Consider the following 19,643-nt stretch of genomic DNA (forward strand, 5'->3'; position numbering starts at 1 on the left):
TCAATCCTAGAAATGAAACTTGTAACTGACAGATTTGTGCTTTATCAGAATTCACTTTATATCCCGCCTGTGCTAATGTCTGCAAAAGCATTTCAGTTGCTGTCATGCATGCAGACCGTGTAGATGCTGATAGTAATAAATCATCCACATACTGGATCAGCGACACACCCACTGGTAGTTGAGTACGTACTGCCTGAAGATCTTTAGACAGAATTTTAGAAAAAATAGACGGACTTTCTACATACCCTTGCGGTAATCTAGCCCACTGATAACTCTGCTTATCATATTGGAAAGCAGTTAACTCCCTACTTTGCCAAGCAAGAGGCACACAATAATATGCATTTGCCAAATCTAAAACAGTGTACCACTATCCTAATGGCTCAGTTTGTAAAATAGTAGCTGGATTTGTAACATTAAGATATTCTACCACTACCATTTCATTAAGTGCACGTAAATCTTGCACTAATCTCCATTTCCCTGAAGGTTTCAAAATTGGGAACAATGGGGTATTAAATGGTGAACCACTAGGCTCTATTATCCCATGTTTCAGAAGAGATGCAATTTCTGGTTTAATTCCTTCTTGTGCTTCTCTAGATAAAGGGTACTGACTACGCTTAGGGCCCGTATAACCTGCCTTTAATTGAATTTCCACAGACTCTATACTCTTCACTTTACCATACGGATCATTCTCAGTTGCCCACACTGTCTCAGGCACATTAGGAAATTGGTCCTTTCTGTGTGTTATATTAACAAACTGCCTTGCTAAATGTAGTGCTGAGGAGTTTGGTGCAAATGAGAGTTCTATTTCTAAGGCTTGTAACAAATCCCTTCCTAGTAAATTTACTGGACATTCTGGAGCATACAAAAACTGACTCATCACTTCTTTTCCTTCTAACTGCACCCTAGTTTTTTCCGTTCTCTGTACTAGCTTGTTCTGTCCATTAAATCCCATTGTACAGATAGTTTCATTTGACAATGCAACTCCCTCAGGAAGTCTGGTGATCACAGATTTGGTTGCCCCTGAATCCAATAAAAAAGTATACGGTTGTTTATTTATATGTATTGTCAACATGGGATCTGCTGTTCCTGCCCTAATTTGCACCACCCCTAAAAGTCATTGATTATACCCATTTCCTGCTCTATACCTTTGAATCTCATTTGCAGGATCCCAGTGAGGGAATCCTCCTTGTCTCCCTCTATTACCAGTACTATTATTATCCGGATTAGCTCTGCATTCATATGCATAATGCCCAAATTTACCACAGAACCAGCAGTCTATACCTGGTCTTCTATCAGGTCCAAACCCAGCTCCTTGTGATTGTAGAGTATGGAGGCAAAGAAGACACTTGAGGCAGCTTTCATCGCAGGCAGGAAGAGAAGGGCTGAGCCCTCACGAGGCTCTTCCTTTTATTGTACATTCATACAAAGGCAGATGATGTATCATTACATGATTGGCTACTTTCCCCATAGCAACAGACGAGTCCCTACACTATTGGCTTTGGCTCAGGGGGTGTGCACGGATCATCTCATTGGCTGCTGAAATCTATACCTCCTGACTTTGTCCTGCCTCTGACTAGGGAACACCCAGCCCTACTTTCAGGCTATCAGGATTAATTATAAACTAGAGAAATACATGACAGTCAGGTATCCTTTCCCAGGCAGAGACTTAAGCACAAGTGATGCTTTTATTCAGGCAAATGTCAGGGAGAAGGGAAGTTAGTGTTTAACCCTGATGAAATGGCTTGCTGGCAAGCGCATATTTCCCACATCTCACCCTTTCTGTTTTTGTTTAGGTAGCTCAATAAAGCTTTAGACCCTTACTGAAATCTGTTATGTCTTGGTATGGGCTGGAAATAGGGGAAGGGGGATTATGGAGAGAAGAAAGCTAATTTGACGTGGTGTGCCAGCTGCCGATGAGCTCCTGAATCTCCATATCACCCAGAGCTGGTGCAGTGTGGTGTGCCAACGCTGCAGGGCTCATGATTCCCTATTAGGCATCTTACAAGACATCTTTATATTCGGGCTGAGAGCAAGGTTTCAGTATGGATATGAGGTTGGGTATGCACTGAATACAGCATCACAGGCAAATAATTAAGATAATTACATTAATTATAATAGAAATCACCCCTTTGAGACCAGAAATATCAGGGAGCCAGGACCATTGCCAGTCCCATGGAGAAGTAGGTATTCTGTCTGAAAGTGGTGCATCAGCAACCATGGTTTCTATCTGCTCTATGGTATGTGTGAGGTTTGCTTTATAGTCTGATATGTACACACAGCAATGAGATCCAATTAATGCACAAACACCACCCTTTAAGGCTAAAATAGTGTCTAAGGTATAGCTGTTCTGAATGCTACTTCTCTATTCTGAGAGACTTCTGTTGTGAGTAGTTTTAATGCATGGACTGTCTGATTAAATATGGCAGTCGTCCAGTTAGCTAGGACGTGTAAGTCTCTGTAATTCATAGCTGTCCCCATTGGGGGAAACAGGCTTCTAGCTATCTGAGTTTCTGTATACTTTTCTATGGGATTATTTATCGCCTCCCTTTTGTTACGGAGCCTTGCTTTGGGTAAATTTTTGACTGCATAGTATGAGGGGAGGATGTAGCCTAAAGTGCATCTGTCTTTCCATCTTGGGGAAATGTACATATATGCTCTACGCCCACATAACATCCATATGTTTCCTAACAGATTAGTGGACATGTCATTGGTTATCATTTGGGCTATATAACTACAAAAGGTAAATCCTTCATCCCCTCTATACTTTCTGTACTTGCTTGGGTCTCCCACTGCACATCCTGAAATCTGCCAATTGCATACATATATGTGGTATAATTATGTAAGTGTTCAGTGATTAATACAAAGGTTCGGTTACAATATGGATATTTCCCACCTGAATCCCCTTTCCATCCCCTGTATCAAAGTCCCAACAAAGAGCAGCAGTCTCTTGAATACGGCTGCCGATGTGTAGTATGGTATTATTAACTGGAGAGTTAATAAAAACCTCTCTGTAAAGGATAATTAGTCCATACTGTAAGGTTAAATGGTACAGCATGCATCAGTCGTTCTCCGCAGGCATGGGTTGGCACGTGTGTGCAGATCGAATTCGCCATAGCTGGAGAAATAAGGCAGAGGATGAGGATGTAGAACACAATTGTTAATGAGTTGGCATTCAGGCAAGAAAAAGCGGCTAATAAGTTCTCTGGAGTTTTCTCAAGGCCTTGCTGTTCTAAGAGTTGTGCAGATTGGTTGGATAGGGCCTTGATCTGTCCCCATGTCATGTGGTGCTGCTTTTTGCAAGGAGTCCGGTCTCTGTCCTTCTGAGGGCTGTGGAGGCTCATGGAGAAGTTGGGGATCGGGTCCTGTAGACCTGGACACCTTTCCATCTTTCCACGGCTTGATACCTGTGGAAGCAAGCAGAGAAACATATCCTCGTTCCCCATTTTAAGGGAACGGGACCGTACCAGACATTAAATATTCTATACAAAACTGATGGCTGTGGGTGACTAACCCTAGTCCCATAATGATTACTCATGGCTGTGGTCTTAAATTTGATATGTTTTGATGATTTAAACAATACTTTGTTCAGGGGGAAAATCCAGGGGCAATCCCTCCTTTTTGTTTGGTCCAGAGCTCTTAAGGGTATGATTGGCTCTCTCCACAATGGCTTGCCCTGTGGTGTTGTAGGGGATGCCAAATAAGTATTTAATGTTCAATTATTGACAAAATTCATGCAAAGGAATGGCTGCAGTAAATAGAGCCATTATCAGTTTTCTGAACAGAGGGTAACCCCATTATCAAGAGAGTTTTTATGCAGTGATCAATTTTCATTCAGTAAAATAGCAATAAGTGTAAATTAATCATTTAAAGGAAAAGTCATTTGTAGTAAGCTGAATCTCAAATGACAAGTATGTCATACATTATATTAAACATATGTTACACAAGACTGACATATATTCATATTCATTCATCCTGCAAATATTCATTTACACAAAACTGACACATTCATATTCATTCTGCAAATATTCATTCATAGTCTTCTTGGCATCAAGACAGACAACAGATAACACATAATATGAGCTAAAAATCTTATCAAAAAGTTATCAAAAACAAAATTAGATCAAGGATCAAAAGTCAAAAGGTGTTAGAAAAATGTTAAAATAAACTGCAAAGTGTTCACCTTCACATCTCCTCATGGCAGGAAGGCTGTAAATCTGGAAAATATTAAAAACTGGCATACAGCAAAAATTTATTAAGGTAAGGATTAAAGTGAAGTTCTTACTTTTTTAACCTTGGAGAATCAATTCTATCATTCAATTTAATAAAATCAATTTGGATTTGCAAGAAAAGGCTTGGGAGGGATTGCTTTATATGTAGCAACCTCTGTCAGTAAAAATTTTAAGGTTCAGAATTCTGTATAAATTTTGTGAAAAAGAAAATAAATCCCCTTAGAATTAAGACAGGAACCATGTCTCCTAACCTTCAGAAAGAGACTGAAAACATGGCTGTTCATGAAAGCATTTCCAGACCCTTAAGGATTCACTTCCATCAATTGCAGCAAAATCAAATACAGCAATACTGAACATTTTCTATCAAATAAAATATTTATTTAAAAGAACAATTATTTAATTGAACATTCTCTTCTAAACTGAATCAGACACTACAAACCAATCACTACAATGTTTTACTTCTTGTTAAACTTGTTTATCTTTCCTTTAACTCTAATCCCAGTTAGAATAACCCTTGTTTTTTTTGTAACTTTCTCTTCCGTGCACTTGTTTATACTCCTGTAATGTATACTCTTATGTTTTAGTTATGTATGTTATAATGTATTGATCACCCCTTGTTTTATGTAAACCGACATGATACGTACTCCCGTGAATGCCGGTATAGAAAAACACAAATAAATAAAAAATAAATAAAATAAAACTGAAGTGTCCTTAATACAGAAGGTCTGTAGGCCTGAAAAATAAAAGCTATTATACAACAGAATTATTAAAACAATAATATAATATAACTTGTAGAATAACATAGCGCCTCCTAGTGGAGACACCATCATTACTGTATAGAATGCAACTATTGTGCCAAGTTGCAATCAATAATACTCTGAGCTTACTTTCAATGTGGAATATCAGAATAGAATTTCTTCATATAATTATTAGAATAGGAAATTAAACACGCTGTTTGCTCTGCTCTGTCTGCTGCACGCTAAAGTGACTGTAACTACTATTAATCTGTCTGAGTTATAACATATATAAACTAGAGAGAGAAACTGCAGTACTAAGTCCAGTTTTTTTTCTTTTCAAAAGTTCTCCCTCCCTCCCCCATGAGTGGCAAGCAAGAGTTAAGTAAAGGGGGGGAGGAGCAGTGTTTCTCAAAAGAAAAGAACTGCACCCAAGGAATTAATCCTTCAGTCAATAGGAACTGAAAGATAGCTTTGTTTAACAATAAATAACATCAACCACAGACAATGGCTGGCAAGTACTTGCTGATTCCTTGCAGACAGATACTATTTTAATTTACTTTTGTCCTGAAAGGGAGAATCACAGTAAAAATATAAGTTCTGTGCGCTAGCAATTCAAACTATAAACTTAAATCTCAGAGAAATGGAGTCATTTTAAATGTGAGCCAAATTAATTTTGTAAAAAGTGAACATTTCACAGGAAATTCACACAGCAATTGTTCAAATTTCAGTACAGTTTTAACATAAGGCTGTGCATACACTTTGTGGGGGAAAATACTCTCAAAGTATGCAGACTTTCTGTAACTGAATTCAAAGACTAATAGAAACCATTTTTTCCAAATCTGTACTGTTTGTTAAGAGAAACCATTTTTTCCAAATTTGTACTGTTTGTTAAGAGAAACCATTTTTTTTTTCATAGTGATATTTTCTTTGCTTGTAACGCAGGAGTGCAGCTGCTTGGCCCAAGGTCTTATACGCTGATTTCTTTGAAGACCTGTGGGCATAGCCACTGCTCATGGCATTCCGGGCACTCAACTCTATTGCTGCCACACCCAGCTCTTTAATCCCTTTTGTAATAGGAGAGGCTTGAATCCCTTTCAATAATTCCTCTCTTGTGAGATTTCCATGTTCTAGGTGAAATCCCATGCCGACCGCTGCACATAAATTGTTACCGGGAGCAGTGGTTTGAGATGGTAATTTACCTGGACAAATTGATGATGCAGAATTAATGACTGTCTCAGGCAATGGCAAATGAGGGTACAGGGAGTGGTTGGTGGGGGAAGGGGGTTGCAGGCAAGATGGAGGAAGGCTAGTTTTTCTGACCTCAGTGTTTTCAGTTTCCTGGGGCCTTTTCTCTGAGGTGGACGCAGAAGAAGCCACAGGAGCCATGTGAGTGTGTGTCCCCAGATGTTCTATTTCATTTTCTGTCCCCCTTTGTTCATGGTTCTTTTCTGTGATGGGGAAGGCTTGAAGTCCTTCCAACAATTCTTTTTCTATAAGGTTTTCTTTCTGCTGAAATTCAATGCTAATCACCCCACCCAGGCCAGGTTGTGGCTCAATTGTGCTCAAGGGTTGCTTTTCTGAAGAGGTGTGAATGGGCTTGGGTGTGGGTATGGAGAGCTGATACAAAGAATTTGCTGTCTCTGAGGGAGACTGAGCATAAGATGGGGGAAGGGTATTCTGATTGAGTCTGCCTGCTTCTAAAAGCACATGGTTTGAAACTGCTGTCTTGGAACTTTTTTTTTCTATGTGTTCGATGGCCTCTGTACATTTTTGCCAGATTAATCTTTGCTTTATGGGAGCTCTGGGAGCCATATGAAGACAATTGCCGATTGAAATCCATTCCTGGGTATTTAGAGTTCCCGCCTCCATTGAATACCAAGGGCAACGGCAAGCTATTTCACTTATTAATTTTTCTAAGTCCCCCAGGCTGACTTGCGCTATTTTTCTTCTGGTGATGAAATAATGATTATTGATGATTTGCTGCAGCTCCCTGGCATGTAGCCTCTGCTGTACAGTCAAATCATTGCCCATGCTCACGAGTGTGGGGAACAAACTTGCTGAGAAATACTTTAAAAATTACTAAGAAGTACTTTTTTAAAAATATTACGATTGCAAATCTGTTGAATGGTACGTACCTTAAGCTATGACCAGCTGAAATGAGCATGGAGTATCACGGTCGGGCTCACCAGATGTTGAATATGGAGGCAAAGAAGACACTTGAGGCAGCTTTCATCGCAGGAAGGAAGAGAAGGGCTGAGCCCTCACGAGGCTCTTCCTTTTATTGTACATTCATACAAAGGCAGATGATGTATCATTACATGATTGGCTACTTTCCCCATAGCAACAGACGAGTCCCTACACTATTGGCTTTGGCTCAGGGGGTGTGCACGGATCATCTCATTGGCTGCTGAAATCTATACCTCCTGACTTTGTCCTGCCTCTGACTAGGGAACACCCAGCCCTACTTTCAGGCTATCAGGATTAATTATAAACTAGAGAAATACATGACAGTCAGGTATCCTTTCCCAGGCAGAGACTTAAGCACAAGTGATGCTTTTATTCAGGCAAATGTCAGGGAGAAGGGAAGTTAGTGTTTAACCCTGATGAAATGGCTTGCTGGCAAGCGCATATTTCCCACAGTGATGGACTCCCGTACATTCCTCTTCCACCTATCCCTCTTCTGCCTCGCAACATCCCTCTACCCCAGATGTTATTTCCTCTAGCTGTAATCACTGCACCTATTAATTGATTCTGGGAATGATTCTGGGGGCAACCTACATTACACCCATCCTGTCCCGGTTGCATTTCTGACACAACTTCTTTATCTGAACATGCTTTAACTCCTTCTGTCCCTATCACCTTATTTGTCTCTTCCTCTTTTTGTTTTTTCAGCTGTTCAATCTGAAGAGAGCATAACTTAGTTTGAATTTTAGTCAAATCATCCGTGCCCTTATTTTTCTCCCTAATGTACAAATCCCCATAATGGCAGATAGTGCGAAACATTTCTGGCCATAATTTGCTGTCTAAACCGACTACAAGATCCAATTTTTGTTGGACACTTTTTGGTAAAGTTTTCCTTAAAGCTTGGAAAAACAGAGGTAACATTCCGAGCTGATCAAATGGCTGTTCCATCTGCCTAAACCAGTCTTCCTGCATTATTTGCACATGCAATCTAATATCAGTTATTCCATCCCATACACGTGACATAAGAGTTGATAAATCTCTTTGTGTAGGGAAGTTTTGCCTTAAAGCTTCCCAGACATTCTGACGAAAATGATTAAAAGGATTACCATCATAGTCTGAATTAGCTAATGTAATTTCCCTCATTCTAGCCTGTCTAAACAATGCATCTACATCAATTCCAGGCATTCTAGCTAATAATGCTTTTATATCTCCAATGGCTAATGTCAATCCACTAGTTAATTTTTCAAAATCACAAATCCATGCCCCTGCACCCTTAGTTAACGGAGGCAATTGCAGGATTAAATTAGTCAAATCAGTAAATAGCCATGGTGTATACCGAGGGAGAACCTGACCTCTCTCATTAGGTCTCCCTAACAACAGGGGGTACTGTGCAGCTTCAGCCCCTGCTTGCTTTTCATATTTCTCCCATACCAGTAAACCAGCATTCATATATTGATCATCCCATTCAGGATCCCCATAAGGACCTCTAATACACTGACGAGCTACATTCATATCTCTGGAAGATAAAGAACCCTGTTTTGGATACGGAGACATATCTCCTCTCCTGTCCTCAGTCCATCTAGATAACCTATCCACCCATAAATCCACATAATATCTACTAGCTTCTTTCTCAGCCACTATTTCTTTTGGTGTCTGTTTACACACACTCTGGACTACCATAAGCAGATCCCCTTTTTCATCTCTACAAGCTGTCTCTTCATCCTTCCCTTCGTGTGTAATTACACAGCCCTGCGTCTTACATTTTCGGGGTGGCTGTTGTCTAGGAAAATAATTTCCTATCTTAATCGATTTTGTCTTACCCTTTTCCCTTACGCTTTTATCCTCTCTTGCCATACTTATAGCACTGTCCCCTGTTTGCTCTATGCTCTCAGATATTGGAAGAGTAAGCGCTTCTCCAAACCTTTTTCTTAACTCATCTACAGTTAAACCTGATTGCACAGTGTTAGAGGGATGCATTAACCCCTTTAAAATGCAAGTTATCTCCTGCCATCCGTCCTGTAATTCTACCTGAGGAGGGACAGATCCCTCTACTGGCTGCACTACCACCGGTGCTTTCTCTAACACAGAAGCTGGAAAAACCACTTCTGGCTTAGCAGCAGCAAAAGCACTAGAGGACTGAGATTGCCCAAACATACCCTCTCCTGAATTATCAATAACTGATAATGGAGTCACTGGGAGAGGATCTAACTGCAATGGTTTATATCCTGGGGCTACATCTTGTGGATTGACAGGTCCTAATTCTTTAGGCATAGTATATAATGGAAAATGCCCTAAATTAAACTGTGGCAATGCTGGGTATAATCCTGAATAACTAGAGGCATGGAGCATGGGATTCCCCGGTGCATACGCTGGAGGTTTCTTATTCCCCTCAGTGTCTGTAGTAACTGAATCTCTCTGCCTATACCATAAATCAAATACCTGCAAATGCTTATCTAAAGATTTCCCTTTCTTTGAATCTCTAATATATTTAAGCAAATTTAACAGCACAGAAGACTGTAATGAGCCAGTTTGTGGCCACATAAAATCCGGAGATGCTTTAGATGGCTTCATCCATTTACGATGAAATTCTGTAATGTCTTTACTATTAAGCGGATTAGCCTGTATCACTAATTCTAACGGAGTTTTCATATTGTCCACTAGATGGCAGCCCTATACCACAATCTACTTAACCCACACTAGTGCAAAAAATATATAGCTTATACCCCTCTCCTTCTCCTGTATTAGATTCTGCAAATTTTAATATAAAACTTTCAGAAGATAGGAAAGAATTGAACTTTCGATAATGTTAAACTCAAAAAACCTTGAGTTAGCATCAGTCCATTTATCAAAAATCAATTTTAGAATAGAAATATATTTTAAGGCAGTCTCAAGAACTGAAGAGAAACAACAGTCAGAAAGGAGAGAGAGAGAACATAATACCTAACTTAAACAAAATACCTGAATAAGGTTAAACATACATTCACTATACATGTGCACACAAACACGCAAAAAATACAGATAATAAAAAATTTTAATACTTACAGACGTCGTTTTTGAAAATTAAATTTTTTTTTTCTTTTACCTGGAACCAGCAAGCTTCTTCTCTGAACTCAAATATGCTCCGGGATAACCTCCAGATTACCTGGGTAACTCTCTATGGACATAAAGCCAAATTAAATGTCCACGAACCTAGTTTACTTTTGTCCACCAAAAGTAATACTACAGCAAAAAATAATTATAATAACAACAGCTATTAAAGTCCCATCTGGGGTGCCAAAATGTCCATAATTTCTGGACTCAGGGCCAGAGCAACAAGAACAGTCTCAGTACAATAGTACAAATTGAAATTTATTTGGCTTTACCAAGTGTTCCTGGGAGATGCGATATGCCCTCTATCTGTAATAACTAGCATCTCCCAGAATAACAGGAATGGCTCTCCTATATAGTCAAAAATACATCATTACGAAGTTTCTAGAATCACATGACTGCCCAAAAACTCATTTACAAAAAACACATGATGCTGTTGTCATGATAACCTAGTATGCATAGAAAATGCTTGTGAGGACACCCTTCATTCATTTGTAAAAATCATACTATTTACTTGTCTTCCCTGAAACCACCCTTCCACCATAAAAGTTCCTTTATCAACACGGCTTTGATGCACTCTGTTCTTCTGTTCTTCTCTTGATATTCTTTGTTGTGTAAACAAATCGCAAGTCTGTGGCTTCAATAGGAGTTAGGCCTGAATTCCGTTTTCTGGAGCCAGGACTTAATTAAAACTGTACCCTCAGGTGCATCTTCATTCACCTGGCTCCTGTCCGTTGAGATAGGCATTTGTAAGACAAAAGCTTGCATCCTGGTTTCATGCGAACCAAGTTTCCTTGTATTATGAAGTAAATGTTGCCATTGAATAGGCCTCTCTTGTTGGTGCCAGTAGGTCTATCTCAGGGACATTCTGCAAGTCATGCTCAGAAAGGCACTCAGAGTTCATTCACCTCTGACAGGCCACAGTACAGCAGAGGCGTCTGGGTATTTTTCCTTCCTAATATTGTGTATCTGATCAATCATATTCTTCAGTGTGTGAGAGACAGAAACTGGTCATGGGGGCATGACTGGTATGGTGTGTGTGTGTGAGAGACATGGGCATTACGGAAGAGGACCATGAGTATAGAGCTTAGCCACTACTGCTTCTGCTGTGTGCTACGGCCTGCATGGAAGAGGAGTAGGAGAGCTGCTGGAGGGGGTAAGTAAAGGTGGCTTTTTAAGTTTATTTTTCTTGATTGACTGCCATTGTAATTATTTAATATTATGTGATGTGTCTGCTTTTTTTGAAATATTTTATTGGTGTTTGGAGAATTTTTAATAGTTTTTATGAGTTTTTAATTGTTGGATGTTATTCTGTTCATAGCTGTTTAGAAACATTTATTCTGCTTATTAGTATAGTTTTACAATTATTTCTGTGTGGGGATTTATAGTGCTTGCTAGTTCTGTTTTCCTAATAAGAGGTGTATTGGTTTTTAGGGCCTGATTTAATATTTATAGTGTTGTCTTTTCATAGATAGGGTTGCTCCTGTTTGAGTGTATTCCATAATACAGGTGTAACTGTGTGCGGATTAGTTTATGTGCATTACTACAGATCCTGGGAGTATGTTAGGTCGGTTCTGTGTCTGTTACCGAGATGAGATATTTTACTAGCATGTAAGAGTTTTATCAGTCTTATTTGTTGTGTTTTCTCAAGAGGACATGCATTGGTGGTAAACCGCTGTCTTTTCATAAGTAGGGCTATTGAGCCTGGAAGTAGAAGGAGTTTGAGTTGCTGTTACTGAGATGACACCAGAATCAGAATATCTTTTTTGTAGGGTGAGTTGTATGGGGAATGTCATAATTCTGCTTTACATCCATTATTGTGGGTCAGGGGGGTTCCCGTGGATGCAAACTGTGCTTTTACATGTAGCCCCGTGACGATCATGGGTCAGTGTGTCACGCATGTGAGAACCATCTGTCAGGTGTGTCCCGACAGAAAAAAGGTTGAGAACCACTGTGCTAGCTAATCGAGTTAGCAAGGGACTCCTTACGGATGGGATTCACTCTCCGTACCTAGCTACTCTGCCTCTCCATTATTGGACTTACTCTATTGGGGTACCTGCTCCTCTGGGGCCTCTCTCTCTTTCTTTCAGGTCGCTGTCTGGAACTGGTACTCGCTCCTCGAGGGCCCATGTTCCCGGACTCGCTGCCTGAACTCCACTTCTGCTTGGAAGATACTGCTGCCTACACCATCAGTGAGTTACCATCTACTTCTCTCAGAGCTGTTCCCTGGAACCAGGTACTTGCTCTTCGAGGGCCTGCCTCTATTCCAGCTCCTGTGCTACCTACCGGGACAAACCACTGTCACAACCATTGAGGGATCGCTGTTCCAGTGCCCTGAGGAACTACAAGCCCAGCTGGGCATCATCTCTACTCACTACTGTCACCTCTGGTGGCTCCTCAACTCTGTCTAATAAAAGATAATTCTGTGTTGTGGGTCCTAAAGCTGAGCCTGACCTGTGGCCCCTCACGAGACTTCCCCCCGTGGTGTGGTCAGCAGCCACAGGGTCCAAGGGTCCACCCAAAACCTTACAAACAATAATTGATTGGGGTATAACCTGTGTAACTTAACTGGAGTGATGTACCATTGGTACAACAGCTTAAAACAATTCTCTTGCAGCTGAGCCGAAATAGAGCACTTACTGGCATTGATATAAACAATACCCCATTCCTTTGGGCTAAGAGGCTGCCCTAGATCCATATTCCATCTCCGAGTATGTATAAAAGGTTCTAATTCTGGTCCATTAAGTAGCATATAAATTTTAGACACTGTGCCCCGAATGTAGTTTTCAAGCATAGATTTATTCCCTCTCAAGTTGTTTGATCTCTGCAGAGAAGCTATAAAATGTTTAACCTGAGCATAGGCCAAAAAATCTACAAACTCAAGATGATAGATTTCCACAAGGGAATCCCTTGCTAAGAAACTGCTGAGCTTAAATAAATGCCCAATAGTGGGAATCCCAGCTGCTTTCCAGATATTAAACAAGTTAGTCTGAAATCCTGCTGGAAAATGTATATTATGGAAAATGGACGACTGGTAAAAATAGACGCCCACCAACTTAGCTTTCCATTGTGCCCAAACCCGTAATGTGGTGCAGAGGGCAAAAGGTAAACATTGCACCGGGCACCAAGATGAGCAAGGTTGCCATGGCAAAGCAGCTAGAGGCATCACTTCAAGGATCGACTGCTCTATAGTCACCCACTGCTTCACAGAGGTAAGTCTGCCTAAATCTATGAGCGCTCTAAGCTGTGAAGCAGCGAAGTACCAGGACAGATTAGGAACTCCAAGGCCGCTCCATGCTTTGGATTGAAAAAGAACCCAATGTGCAACCCTCGGAGGGCATTGTCACCAAATAAAATCAAAGATTTCTTCTGCCATAAATGAAGTAGTGCAGCAGAAATAAAAATTGGTAGGGTAGAAAACAGATACAATAGTTGCGGCAGCTGAGCCATGAAAAGATGCCTCTCTGCTACTTCTCTAGGTTCCTGTCTATGGTTTTCAGTAAAGGTATATAGTTGAGTCTGAACAGATCTAAAGTATGGGCACCCAGAAAGACTCCCAAATACTTAAGGGATGCTTTAGCCCACTGAAATGGAAAACGCTTTTTAATAGTAGACACCTCTGCATCTGCTAACTTACGGGCCGATACAGTAAGGAGCGGTAGGAAGAGCTGCGTTAGTGCCGGGCGCACCCGCGTTTGCGGCACGCACAGTCCGGCTCACCTACCGCTCGATACTGTATTAAAATGGCATGCAAATGCAAGCCACGTCCAAGAAGCGTCCGTGAAGCGTTAGGCCCGCGCAATCCATTTTACTGTATAGAGCGCTATACAGCGCCTATACAGTAACCTGGGTGCGCTGGTACCTGTCATTTCAAATGACATTTGAAATGACAGGTACCAGGAAGTGGACGGTTCTCCTACGCTCGGGATTGCCAGTACTCTCTACCCTCCTCCCGAAGCAACAAAAAGCGAAAAAGGAGAAAAGCAAAACGACATGTGAAGTGTAACTTACTTTTCTTGCAGCCCTCCTCCGGAGATGCACCGCGGCTCCCCTGCCTCCCGGGGGCTGCCCCCTGCCTCCCGGGGGCAGCCGGTGGCGAAAGCGGCCCCGCCGGCGAAGATGGATGCCTGCACGGGCCCTCTGACATGATCGCTCCCGGGAGAATCCTTTACTGAGCTGCGGCCACTTCTGTGTGCATCTTCGCCTGTGCGTGCAATTTGGCCGCTCAAGGTGTGACGTCACTACGTTTGGCGTCACGGCGTGTGACGGCGTTCGCTAATGCACTGCCTTGAGCACCGGCGAAGGTGAATGAATGCAATTTGGGCGCTCAAGGCAGTGCATTAGCGAACGCCGACATCACACGCCGTGACGCCAAACGTAGTGATGTCACGCCTTGAGCGGCCAAATTGCACGCATAGGCGCACATTCATTCACCTTCACCGCCAGCTCCCTCTGCCTGGCTGAATGCACGCCCGCTGGCTCCCGCCTGGCTGAATGCACGCAGTTAGTGGTACAACTAGAATATGGGAGAGCTTACGATAATAACCACTGGAGAGGCCATCCAAGCCTGGAAGTTTACCAGACTTGAGCATCTTTATAACCTGAAGGACTTCAGGTGTTGTAATCAGACTATCTAGATACTGCTGCTGCTCATGGGTAAGCGAAGGCAAGGAAAGGGCCTGAAGGTAGCAATCGGTATCGCTGATGGTGGTATCCCTTCTATAAAGAGAGGCATAACACTCAGTGAAACATCCCCGAATCTCAGCCACTATAGTGTGTACTTTACCCTGTTTGTCTTTAATTTTGGTAACAGAACTTTGAGCAATTTGATCTTTTAACTGCTGGGCTAAATAACAATCTGCTTTATTCCCTCCTTCATAATAGGCCTGTTTGATCAGGTCCAAGTGGTGTACTAACCGATCATCATCAAGCCATTGCAACTCAGATCTAGCTCCTAGCAGCCAGTGATAGATAGTGTTGGACTGTGTACACATGTGCTGATGGGCAAGATGTTCTATTTTGGCCAACAAGAAGGACCTTTTCCTTTCCCTCTCCTTTTTGCACAAGACAGCCTTAGAAATAAGTAAGCCTCTTGCCACAGGTTTAGAGCATTCCCAGACTACCCCCTGGGAGACAGAAGACTGAGAGTTTAACTGAAAATATTCTTTAAATGATCCCCCAAAATTTTAACAAAAGCGTCATATTTGAGTAGGGTTTCGTTCACATGCCAACAACACTGCCCACTGTCCATATCATGGAGATACAGATCTAGCCACACAGGGGCATGATCTGACCAAGTAATGGGACCAACCCCCACAGTAGACCCCCAAGGTTGGAGAAATTTATCAATTACAAAGTAATCGATACTGGAATAGGTTGCATGTGGAGAGGAATAAAAGGTATAAGTACGAGAGGTGGGGAATATTTGCCTCATATGTCAGTAAGGCTCGAGTCAGACATAATACATGACAAAAGCTTCATTAGCTCTTGCAGTGAGGTACTAACCAGGCATGAATTATCCAGGTTAGGCGGAGGAGTAAAATTAAAGTCCCCACCTACGATTATAAAACCTTCCCCGGAGGAGTCCAAAAGCTTCCTAATAGGTTGTAGGAAGGACCCTTGATCCTGATAAGGACACTAGGGTAAAAACATCAACCCCTAAACAAATTTTTATTAATACTTATTGGCCGTGTGGGTTTGAGATCTGAAATAATATCTCATAAATCAACTGAGATGATATAAGTATGCCCACTCCCGAGTATCTCGTGCCCTTAACACTAGCTGAAAGAAATTTGTGTGGGTACTCTTTGAGTGACAACAGGTACTCGTGTCTTTTCTGGAGATGTGTCTCATGCAAAAAGGCAATGGAGAAAGCATAAAAACATTAGAATCATTAACATCCTAAAGAAAACATTTAGGGCCAGATTTTGTAACCTACACACGGGCGTAGATTTGTGTGCGCAACCCGGCGCGCACAAATTTACGCCCAATTTTATAATGTGCGCACAGCCGCGCGCATGTTATAAAATCCGGGGTTGGCGCGCTCAAGGGGGTGCACACTTGTGCACCTTGCGCTTGCTGAGCCCTAGGGGAGCCCCGATGGCTTTCCCCGTTCCCTTCGAGGCCGCTCCGAAATTGGAGCGGCCTCGGAGGGAACTTTCCTTTCACCCCCCCCCCGCACCTTCCCTCCCTTCCCCTATCCAACCCACCCCCCAGCCCTACCTAAACCCCAGCCCTACCTTTATTATTTAAGTTGTGCCTGCCGGCCGAGTGCCAGCACACAATCCCCCGGCCTAGCAGGCCTTCGGAGGTCTCTGACTATGCCCCCCCCCCCGGAACAACCCCGCCCCTTTTTTCAAGCCCCAGGACATACGCGCGTCCTGGGGCTTGCGCGCGTCGCCGAGCCTATGCAAAATGGGGCGGATTTTAAAAGGGTTACGCACGTACCCTTTTGAAACCCTTCCTATACACGCCGAGCCTATTTTGCATAGGCTCGGCGACGCACGCATGTCCCGGGGCTTGAAAAAATGGGTGGGGCATGGGAGTGGGTGGGTGTGGCCAGAGGCCTCGCCACTACCACTGGGCCCGGGGATCGCGTGCCGGCACTCGGCCAGCACGTGCAACATACGCCAGCCCAGAGGCAGGCGTAAATAATAAAACAAAGATGGGGGGGGGGGAGGATTTAGATAGGGCTGGGGGGTGGGTTAGATAGGGGAAGGGAGTGGAAGGTGGGGGGCTGGAAGGAAAATTCCCTCCGAGGCCGCTATGATTTCAGAGCGGCCTTGGAGGGAACGGGGAAAGCCTTGGGGCTCCTCTAGGGCTTGGCGTGCACAAGTGTGCATCCCCTTGCGCACGCCGACCCGGGATTTTATAACATGCGTGCGGCTGCGTGCGCATGTTAAAAAATCGGGCATAGATTTGTGCGCGCCGGGTTGCGCGCACAAATCTACGCCCGTGCGTAGGTTACAAAATCTGGCCCAATAGGCTCGGTGTGCGCAAGAGCGAGTTTTCGGGGTTACATGTGTAATATACATGTATAGCCCTTTGAAAATTCGCCCCTGTGTGTACTTCCTATAGAAAGATCATCTGTTTTCTGGCCTCTAGATCTAGGTGAAGAGCTGCTTTATACTATTGTTCCATGAGGCTGTGTGATACAAAACAATTGAGCTATGAGCAGTATACAATCAAAATGTTATCAGCTCTTGCTACAATACAAAAATCAAGTTTAGACTGAAGTAGTACTGATCAAAGGAAGTGATTTTAGTTTAATAAAGACATATTTAGTATATAGATTCTTATTTAGGATACGTTAAAATATGTATAAAAGTAGGGACATCAAACTTTCTGCTGGCAAGTGGCAGACTTCCAAGTAGGTCGTGTTGACAGTGATTTCCATGCTGTTATGTAGGATGTTATTTGTATTTTTCTACCACTATTGTAACACTTATAACATTTCCTGATAGGACAGGATGAAGCAATTTACTGCTCTTGTGCAGATAGCAGGAATCTTTGGCCTTATGGCTCAAGGAGTGGAGGCTACAATGAGAGATGACGAGGAGAGTGTGTGCGTTTTTTACCCTCTGAGTGAAGAAGATAGCAGCTTTTGCAGGTGAGTATGAGTTCCAAGACCAAGATACCAAAAAGTTAATAACTATAGACAGAATTAGTGGTGATCTGACTGATGAGTCCTTGCAAGGCAGCATTATCTGCACTTTGGGCATTGAAAGGACTGCGTGAAACCCTTTCCTCAGTATTCCTGTTTGTATAGGGTAAAGGAGTGCTGCTGTCCTTTGCCTGATAAATAACTGGTGTAACTAGATAAGGATTAACAGGACATTTATGCAAGACATGCAACCAATATTTCATATACAGAGATTTTGATAATCATTAATCTAATTCCTTTTAAAGTAGAACAATTATATTAACAGAAATTGAGCAAATGTATTTCCCATTTTCCTGTGTGCAGTGTTTTTACATATTTCTCCTAGGACAGCAGGATGTTAGTCCTCACAGATGGGTGACATCATTAGATGGAGCCCGGCATGGAAAACTTATGTCAAAGTTTCTAGAAACTTTGACTGGCACACTGAGCATGCCCAGCATGCCACTATCCACGCAGCCACACGGGGTCCCTCTTCAGTCTCGTTTTTTCCAGGAAGCAGTCACTTCGCAGTTCTCGGAGTTCTCTAAAAATTTTCAAAATTTCTTTTCATCGAGGATTTCTCCTCTGTTTTTTCTCCACACGGGGTCCTTCTTCACTGTCGGTTCCCCCAGCTTCAAGTACCAGGGCATCATGTGCCACAACCAGGGGCCGACCTTGCCAAAAGCATGCTCCCAGGCCCCAATCCATGTTTCAGCTCAGCCGAGCTGCGGGCTTTTGACTGGCGGCGAGAAAGCGGATGCTATCTTCCGGTGCCTACAGATCCTTGCCCACCAGTCGGAGGCCGACTGTGTCTGTTCGCAGAACGTTGGGCTCTCATTACCACCGACCGCTGGTGTCTGGCCATCGTGCAACATGGTTACTGTCTGAACTTCAAAACTGTCCAGGCAGATTCTCCGCCACTCTCAATGTGGGATCCCTCAGGACATCGGGCAGTCCTCGAGTCGGAACTCTCAGACTTGTTAAAAGCCAGATCTGTCGAACCCGTGTCCCGGTCCCAGCAGGGTTGGGGATTCTACTCGAGGTATTTTCTGATACCATAGAAAACAGGCAGCCTCCGGCCCATTCTTGACCTCAGAGCCTTAAACAGATTCTTACAGTGAGAATACTTCAAGATGGTATCCTTGGGCACTCTGATCCCTCTCCTTCACAAAGGAGATTGTTAGCACCACCAGCCGCGGCAAGCCGCGACCGGGGCCGGGTGTCATGGCCGCCAGCCGCGGCGGACCGCGACTGAGGCTGGGGCCGGTGGGTGCTGAAGAAATAGTTACCTGGGATGTCGGACGGCGTTTGGGGCTCCTGCGGGGCAGACTGCCCTCCTGCTTCTTCCTGCGGCCGCCGCCGCGTTGCCAGGCTGGCTGGCTCCTCGGGGTTCGGCTCCGCCCCCATTGCTTCCCCTAGGGCCGCGCGCGCGGCTAAAGATTGTTCTTAAAGGAGCCATGACAGGAAGTTGTCATGGCTCCTCCTGAGTCTCCTCCCCTGGCTTCTGGTACTTAAGGCAAGGTCCCTGCTTGAGTTGCTCCTGTGTTCTCGGTTCCTGGTTCTTTGTCCCGCTCTGCTTCCCTGCTGCGTGGATTGCTTCTTGGCTTCTGACTTCTGGACTGGTGGACGTGTCTTCTCCTGGCTTGATCCTGGTACGGCTTTGGACCCTTCTCCTGCTTAGACCCTGGACTGGATTTGGACCTCGTCTGTGTATCGAACCTCAGACCGGCTTTGGACTCTTCTACGACTCCGTCCTCAGACTGC

General features: G+C 43.3%; 1 protein-coding gene across 2 annotated transcripts in view; it reads left to right on the top strand.

The window, feature by feature from the left end:
* Positions 1 to 19,643, top strand: part of PEBP4 (phosphatidylethanolamine binding protein 4) — an 846,886-nt gene that overhangs the window by 22,601 nt on the left and 804,642 nt on the right. For both annotated transcript variants that reach the window (XM_029603777.1, XM_029603776.1), the window contains exon 2: positions 17,701 to 17,846. In XM_029603777.1, coding sequence (XP_029459637.1) covers positions 17,707 to 17,846 — 140 coding nt within the window. In that variant the 5' untranslated portion in view covers positions 17,701 to 17,706. The remainder of the gene's footprint in view (positions 1 to 17,700; positions 17,847 to 19,643) is intronic.

Source organism: Rhinatrema bivittatum, chromosome 5, assembly GCF_901001135.1.
Source record: "Rhinatrema bivittatum chromosome 5, aRhiBiv1.1, whole genome shotgun sequence".
NCBI lineage: Eukaryota > Metazoa > Chordata > Amphibia > Gymnophiona > Rhinatrematidae > Rhinatrema > Rhinatrema bivittatum.